The sequence below is a fragment of the Octopus bimaculoides genome, chromosome 26, assembly GCF_001194135.2.
Source record: "Octopus bimaculoides isolate UCB-OBI-ISO-001 chromosome 26, ASM119413v2, whole genome shotgun sequence".
NCBI classification, from domain to species: Eukaryota; Metazoa; Mollusca; class Cephalopoda; order Octopoda; family Octopodidae; genus Octopus; species Octopus bimaculoides.
In genome coordinates this window covers 25,086,922-25,095,056 of record NC_069006.1, presented here as the reverse complement: position 1 = coordinate 25,095,056, position 8,135 = coordinate 25,086,922, and the positions used below count along the sequence as shown (strand labels likewise).

Sequence of the window (8,135 nt, the reverse complement as noted above, 5' to 3'; positions counted from 1 at the left end):
CGTGTCTGTGTTTGTCCCCCTAGCATTGCTTGACAACCGATGCTAGTGTGCTTATGTCTCCGTAACTTAGCGGTTCGGCAAAAGAAACGGATAGAATAAGTACTAGGCTTACAAAAAATAAGTCCCGGGTTCGATTTGCTCGACTAAAGGCAGTGCTCCAGCACGGCCACAGTCAAAAGACTCAAACAGGTGAAAGAGTAAATATTATCTGGAAATAAAATCTTTAAAATGTGTAGGAGACGCACAGACATGCGTTTGTAATAACCCACACACTTTATACCTTCTGTAAAAGGGGGAGTAAGTAAAAAAAAAAAAAATTAAAAAAACTTTGTACACCACCCCCATAACAATTTTTTTCGGGTTTGACACTTTAGAGACATCAGATCCCGATGTCAGATCTCTAAAGACATCAGATCTCTAAAGTGTCAAACTCGAAAAAAATTTTGACAGGAGGGGGGTGTACAGAATTTTTATTTTTTTAACTCATTCTTTGTGTTATTGGTATACTAGATAGTGTGTACAAACGGTACATGCCTCCTCACCGAAATATTACCATGCCTTCTGGTGGGGTATGCACCCCATGTTGGAAATTATGGATCTACACAGAATGTTTTTAATTGGCCTGTAATGCAGTGACTTGTTTTGTTTCGATTTTACAGGAGAAACTGCTTGAAAATGAAAAAGCCCGCCATGAAGACCGAATTAGAAAAGCTCAGATGAACGACGTCTGGGAATATCGAAGCAGTCCTCCACCAGATTGGGCCAAACCGTTACCAGAATGGGAGAAACTACATGAAAACAGTGTTCTTTCCAATATACAGGAAAACAAGACAAAAACAGCTTCTATTATAGACTCACCAACACAAAACTCTATGTGTACCATAATTTAGTAATAGTATTTATATAAATATCCTGGAGTTGTTTCTACACATCCATCTGCCAATTAAGCACATGGCTACTATCATGTAATTCTGGGCCTCCAGAAACTGGTTATTGGTTTAGAAATACAATGCCGTCTCCTCTTAGCTTTCTGTATTTTTGTACTCTTGTAAATTTGTTCTGTAAATAAATAAACATCTTTATGCTTATACATCAGTGTTTCAGTTTTTTCTTCTCTCTCTATATATATATATGTATTTATTTATATATATATTTATTTATGTATGTATATATTTATTTATATATATCTATTTATTTATATATTTATTTATATATATTTATTTATATATATATTTATTATTTTTTATTTATATATATATTTATTTATCTATATATATATATAAATAAATAAATACATATATATATACATAAATAAATACATATATATATATAAATAAATAAACCTATATAAGTAAATATATATATATATAAATAAATAAATATATATATAAATAAATATATAAATAAAAAAATTAATATATAAATAAAAAATAAATAAATAAATATATATATATAAATAAATATATAAATAAATAAATAAAAAATAAATAAATAAATATATATATACAAATAAAAATATATATAAATAAATATATATATATAAATAAATAAATATATACATACATAAATATATATATATATATATATATTGTGAAATTAACAGCAGACCTTGTAGCAATCCAGAGAAGATTCACAAAGAAGATTGTCTCTTTGCAACTGCTCAGCTAGTGGGAAAGGCTGAAACAACTAAGACTCTACTCCCTGGAGAGAAGGCGGGAGAGGTATGCAGTAATATACATCTGGAAGATTCTGGAAGGAATTGTGCCAAATTTTGGCATTGAAAGCTGCACCAATGGAAGAACGGGACGACACTGCGTAGTGCCATCGCGCTTGAGGACCAGTTACTGCAACAGTTTGGGTTTCAGGGGCTCACAGCTTTATAATATTCTCCCAAAGAGCCTGAGGAACCGGCACAAAGTAGATGTAGGGATTTTTAAATCAAAGCTGGACCTCTTCCTGTCGAGAGTCCCAAATGAACCTACCTCGCAGCAGGAGGTGCAAATAAGGGTTGCTAAATCAAACTCCATTCTTCACCAAGTGCCACATATTGTAAGAGGCTCCCTGTAATAACAGTGTAGCAACACGGCGGTGCATCAGCATGGCCGCAGCTCTAGGCTGAAACTATAAAAAAAAATATATATATATATATATTTATTTATTTATGTATGTATATATTTATTTATTTATATATATATATATTTATGTAGATATTCCTTTCCAAATATATATAACTTTTTCCAGTGAAATTATTCACTGATCTCGATAAAGTGAAAACAAGCAATGTTAAATCTCTGAACGAGGCATCAACAGCAACATATATACATATACATATATATACATATACATATATATACATATATATATACATATACATATATATACATATATATACATATATATATACATATACATATATATATACATATACATATATATATATATATATACATATATATATATATATACATATATATACACACAACTCAAGGGTAACAATTGTACGTAAACAAATGGACAAAATCAAAAAAAGAAGAAAAAACCCCATGACAAATAAGCTTTGCATTTGACAGAGAAATCTGAAGACTAAAGATATAATGTTAATGTTATAAGAGGCCTTTCTTTTAACTACCATATTTCCATATTTGTTATGTAAGTTAATGAACAGAATCGTCGTTGTTTAACGTCTGCTTTCCCTGCTGGCATGGGTTGGGCAGTTTGAGTGATGGCTGGCAAGCCAGAAGGCTGCACCAGGCTCCAATCACAAAATGGATCAATAAGAGGCCTATCTCTCAACTGTATTTCGTCACCAGAATCGCTTCTTTCCTTATAACTTTCACCAGTTTCATTGCCCGAATCACTCTCATTGCTAGCATAAGTGTAATCTCTTTGTCCAAAGAATAATCATCTTCGATAAATTTTCTCAACTGGTAAAAGTCTGGGCCTTTTACAAGACAAAGTGCTGGGTTGATCAAAAGATTGTAAGGTTTTTCTCCTGATTAAAAACAAAAGTTGTGGCGGGGGGACACCATTAACACACTTTTTTGAGAAAGACCCATCAGGTCGATCAAAATTGCAGCCGTGGCAGATACTGGTGTCACATAAACGCACCTTGGTGTCATGCTGGTGGCACATAAAAGCACCCATTACACTCTGTGGAGTGGTTGGCATTAGGAAGGGCATCCAGCCGTAGAAAACCCTGCCAAATCACACGGGAGTCTGGTGCAGCCTTCCAGCTTAGCATCCCCGGTCAAACAGTCCAACCCATGCCAGCATGGACAATGGACATTAGATGATGATGATGATGACTTCATTAAAAAGCTGCAATGTGTCTATTTTTATCTTCTTTTTCTATGTGTTTTTTAAGAGGAATCTGGAAGAGATTATGTTTAGGCTTAGGAATAACGAGCAATCAACAGCTGAAAGATATTAATTAACTGCAAACATGACATGGATAAAATCAAAGTACATTTATGTTATTTAGGTACACGAATATATACAGACACATACCTTGGTAACACGTCTGAATCAACATGGCAAAATTAATGAAGTTTCTTGTTCGTTTGTTCTCTCACAGAAGACGGCTTCGAAGTGATTTAGTCCCAGACTAAAATGATTTCACTGATTACTGTGATATAAAGTCAGTTGGAGGGGGAGGGTTTCTTTTTTGTTTTGAAATCACACTTTAACAACAGCAACAACAACAAGCATGTGTTATCCAATGACAAAGCTTTTGTACAAAGACGCTAACCCAACAACAACAACAACAACATGCGCACACACACACACACACACATCAGCAAATGGTCTTTCTTCTGTTTGAAGAGAAAATACAACAATTCGCTTGGTATTTATTCCTCAAGTGTCCAGCTTCCGTTTCAAAGAACTCTCCTCAACAAATAATTGCATCTGAAATAAATCCAAAAACAAAATAAGAGGACAGCGAATTTGTGTTTGTTTTCCATTTCGTTTTCTCTCTTTTAACCTGTAAAATGATGCTGATATTGAGTAAGCCACGGTCAGCCCTGACTAAACACACCTAATCACACCATCGATCAGACCATCAGATGCGGTTATACACCACTGGTCACAATGCACTTCCATTTCTGTCCTGATTGCATCGTTCTTTGATCAAACCGTATCTTCCCATCCTTGTGGAGGCCTTCCCAGTGCTCTTTCCTCATCTCTTGGATGCCGTTGCTCAACTGCATGGCTCCACTTGTCTTATGAGCATTGCAACATGTCCAGCTTTGTGAAACTGGTGTTTTCAAAACTCTGCAACCACATCTTACACTCCACCCCATTCTTGAATTAACTCATTTCAAACGTGGACTCTCAAAGGTCTTCCTGGCATGAACCTTTCCATGGCCCTTTATGTCATAGCCAACTGGTGTTCAATCCTCATTGTAACAGCCCACATCCCACTTGTGTATAAGAATGCAGGTAGACCAGTGCTATTCAAGAGCCTGGTGCATAGGGTATTGCTTTTCTTTGGAGTACATCCTTTAACTGAACTAAATGGCTTCCGTCCTGCCCTTCCTCTCGTGCTGTACAAAACGACAAAGGATGGTTCTGTCCAGATCATCATTTAACATCTGCTGTCCATGCTGGCATGGATTGGACGATTTGACATGGAGCGAGCATGCTGGAAGGCTGCGCCAGGCTCCAGTCTAATATGGCATGGCTTCCTATGGCTGGATGCCTTTCCTAATGCCAACCACTCCAAGAGTGCAACAGGTGCTTTTACATGCCATTTGCAGGACACCAGTATTTGCCATGACTGCAATTTTGCTCAGCTTGATGGGTTTTCTTCTCAAGCACGACATAATGCCTTTTTATCAATCAATTTTGAAAATAATTAAAAAAAAAATATTTAAATAATTCTGACATTATTCAGCTGAGGTTTGGAACATAAACTAACAAGAAATTTTAATTTAGATTACTTTAAAATGGGAAATTTGCATCATAAGTGGTTTCAGGAAGGTTGGGTAGCTAAAGGGTTAAAACAATGATGAAGATGATAATGCAGGTATGTGGGAAATAATCAAAATGAACTGTTTACCTTCACAATATCTGAATTCACAGTCTTCATTGGCACCAGCGACGAATTGGACATGGTTTTCTGCTTTTCTTCAGCTTCAATCCAAGGAAAATTCTACAAAAGACAAAACGCTTTTGACACCAGCTTTCAATCACAAACATACAAAGTTTGGATCTATGCTTTACTATGGGCACAGGTGCAGCTATGTAGTAACAAGCTTACTTCCCAACCACATGGTTCCGGGTTCAGCCCCACTGCGTGGCACCTTAGGCAAGTGTCTTCTACTCTAGCCTTGTGAGTGGATGTGGGTGACGGAAACTGAAAGAAGCCCATCATATATTTGTGTGTGAATGTATGTATATAATTATGAACAACAAATTAAAAGGGTGGTTTATTAGTAATTAGAACATTCAAACCGTCCAACTCATGCCAGCATGAAAAACAGACATTAAATGATGATGATGATGATGAACCTAAAGGCAAAATTAACAGAGGTCACAAAAATGACAGAAGATGCTGTCCAGCGCTGCTTATGCTAAAATAAGAGATTAACTCCAAGTCCACTGAAGCACTCGACTTAATGACGGACAAAGGGAGGTAAGTCCCTTGCGTGTATAGCCGCATCGTGATTGTGAATTTTGGTGAAGAGCATCTTAATTCTCATCAATGACTCTCGATGCCTAGGGTTAAACTGAACTGAACTTGTCCTTCAGTGGTTTTTCTTTTAAGATTGATAAGAGAAGTTGAGCTTAACCCTAGGCGTTAAGAGCCACTGATCAGAATTAAGATGGTCTTCACCAAAATTCGAAATTGTGATACGGCTATAGACGCAAGGGACTTACCTCCCTTTGTCAGTCATTAAGTCGAGTGCTTCAGTGGCCTCGGTGTTAATCCAACTCTTATTTTAGCATAAGCAGCGCTGGACAGCACCTTCTGTCACTTTTGTGACATCTATTAATTTTGTAGATATTTATGTGCGTGAGTGTGTGTGTTTGTCTGTCTGTGTTAGTCTCTCACCACTGCTTGACAACTGGTGTTAGTTTGTTAACATCCCTGTACTTAATGGTTGGGCAAAACGTGACTGAGAGAATAAGTACCCGGCTTAAAATAATTTCTGGAGTCTGTTTGTTTAACAAAACCCTTCAAGGTGGTGCCTCAGCAAGTCTGTAATTTCAGGGCATCCAGCTGTAGAAGCCATCCCCCAAAACAGACATCAGAGTCTGGTACAGCAGTTGGCCTTAGCAGCTCTTGTCAACCCATCTAATACATGCCAGCATGGGAAACAGACAGTAAACAATGATGATGATGAAATAAATAAATAAATAAACCATACGTACCTTTAGAATCTGTTTTTCTTCCAGTCTTAACATGGCAGAGTCACTGGTATGAATATGGATAACCCAGGAGACATCTGTGAAATACACAACATGTTGACAATGGTGACAAACGGCAGCAAGTTTCTTTACTGCTCAACAGGTTTATTCATTGGACCTAGTTAACAGGGGGAGGCCAGGCTGGAGCATAGCATTCAAGAGTCTTAGTGAAGCCAATGTGTGCAATGTTGTTTTATTCTCTGACTGGTCTTAGTTATTGTGCTGAGGCCATGCTGGGGCACTGCCTTGAAAGGGTTAATCCAATCAATGCCAGTGCTTATCTCGCTGAGGCAATGACAAGTGACCAAGACCTTTGAAGATATGCTGTGATTGAGAAGAATTGGCAAGCCAAGTGAGACCATAGCTGTGGCCTAGGCCAGTGCAGCCTAACCGGCCCATTTAAGAGTAACCTTCAAACATTGGGCAATAAACTGCACTTGCGAAGCCCTGTTGAGGCAAGCGAAGTCATTGTCGTGGCTGACTGTACTGCCTGATTGGCACCCTTGATGGTGGCATGTGAAAAAGCACCAATTCAAGCATGGTTGATGCCAGCACTGCCTGACCGGCCCTCATGCCGGTGGCACGTAAAAAGCACCCACTACACTCTCGGAGTGGTTGGCATTACCAAGGGCATCCAGCTGTAGAAACCTTGCCAAACCAGATTGGAGCCTAGTGCAGCCCCCTGGCTTGCCAGTCCTCAGTCAAACCGTCCAACCCACGGCAGCAATGATGATGATATATATACATACACGCACACACATACATACAGAAGGTGTGCTGAAGAGGTCCTGGCCTTGGGTAAAAGAAAATACAGGGGGATCAGTTAATTACGATTTTATTCAACATATTCCCTTCTCAGATTCACACACTTATTGCAGCAGTCCCTCAGTTTTTCTAAGCCCTGGAAAAGTGCTCCGAAGTTTGGGTATCGAACCAAGCCTTTCAGACTACCCTTAAAGCCAGGAACTTTCCAGCACCTCCTCATGTGTGTGTATGTATATATATGTATAAATTACACACACACACAGAGTATTTGCTGGTGTATAAAATAAGCTTCTTTCATTTTTAAATACATCAAGCAAAAAAGGCACAGGTGTGGCTGTGCAGTAAGAAGCTTGCTTCCCAACCGCGTGGTCCTGGGTTCAGTCCTATTGCGTGCCATCTTGGGCAAATGTCTTCAACTACAGCCTTGTGAGTGGATTTGGTAGACGGAAACTGAAAGAAGCCCATCATATATGTGTGTGTATGTGTGTGTGTTTGTCCCCTTCCTGCCATCACCACTTGACAACTGGTGTTAGCGTGTCCACATCCCTGTAACTTAGTGGTTCAGCAAAAAAGATTGACAGAATAAGTACTATTTAAAAAAAAATAAGTCCTGGGGTTGATTTGTTCAACTAAAACCATTCAAGGCAGTGCTCCAGCATGGCTACAATAAATGACTGAAACAAGTAAAAGAATAAGATCGTGGCCAAGGACCCAGATGAGCAGAAATTTGTCATGCAAATCAATTGTTATTAATAATAAAATATTGATCATTTACATTTAATCTCACGGTTAAACACTGCTGTGTTTCTTTCAACTTTTTTCTAAAAACCCAACGAATTAGAGACCAGCATGATGTCTTGCAGCCTGTCCTCTCTCTCTCTCTCTCTCTCTAAATCACTACTCTCTTCCCCCACTTCCTCCTCTTCAACTCGCACGCGACCCAAACATATAACCAGTTC

At 38.1% G+C, this 8,135-nt stretch overlaps 2 protein-coding genes across 5 annotated transcripts in view; one reads left to right on the top strand and one right to left on the bottom strand.

Moving 5' to 3' along the window:
* The window catches only part of LOC106871859 (UPF0545 protein C22orf39 homolog), a 7,257-nt gene extending 6,167 nt beyond the window's left edge, over positions 1–1,090 (top strand). For both annotated transcript variants that reach the window (XM_014918592.2, XM_014918593.2), the window contains exon 4: positions 660–1,090. In XM_014918592.2, coding sequence (XP_014774078.1) covers positions 660–890 — 231 coding nt within the window. In that variant the 3' untranslated portion in view covers positions 891–1,090. The remainder of the gene's footprint in view (positions 1–659) is intronic.
* The window catches only part of LOC106871858 (mitotic spindle assembly checkpoint protein MAD2B), a 16,836-nt gene continuing 9,570 nt past the window's right edge, over positions 870–8,135 (bottom strand). For 2 of the 3 annotated variants that reach the window (XM_052976870.1, XM_014918591.2), the window contains exons 5-8: positions 6,376–6,449; positions 5,060–5,152; positions 3,508–3,906; positions 870–1,059 (exon numbers count right to left, since the gene is read on the bottom strand). In XM_052976870.1, the coding sequence (XP_052832830.1) occupies positions 3,856–3,906; positions 5,060–5,152; positions 6,376–6,449 (218 nt within the window). In that variant the 3' untranslated portion in view covers positions 870–1,059; positions 3,508–3,855. Of the gene's footprint in view, positions 1,060–3,448; positions 3,907–5,059; positions 5,153–6,375; positions 6,450–8,135 lie in introns of those variants that run through there. The other variant, XM_052976871.1, reaches the window with a different exon arrangement.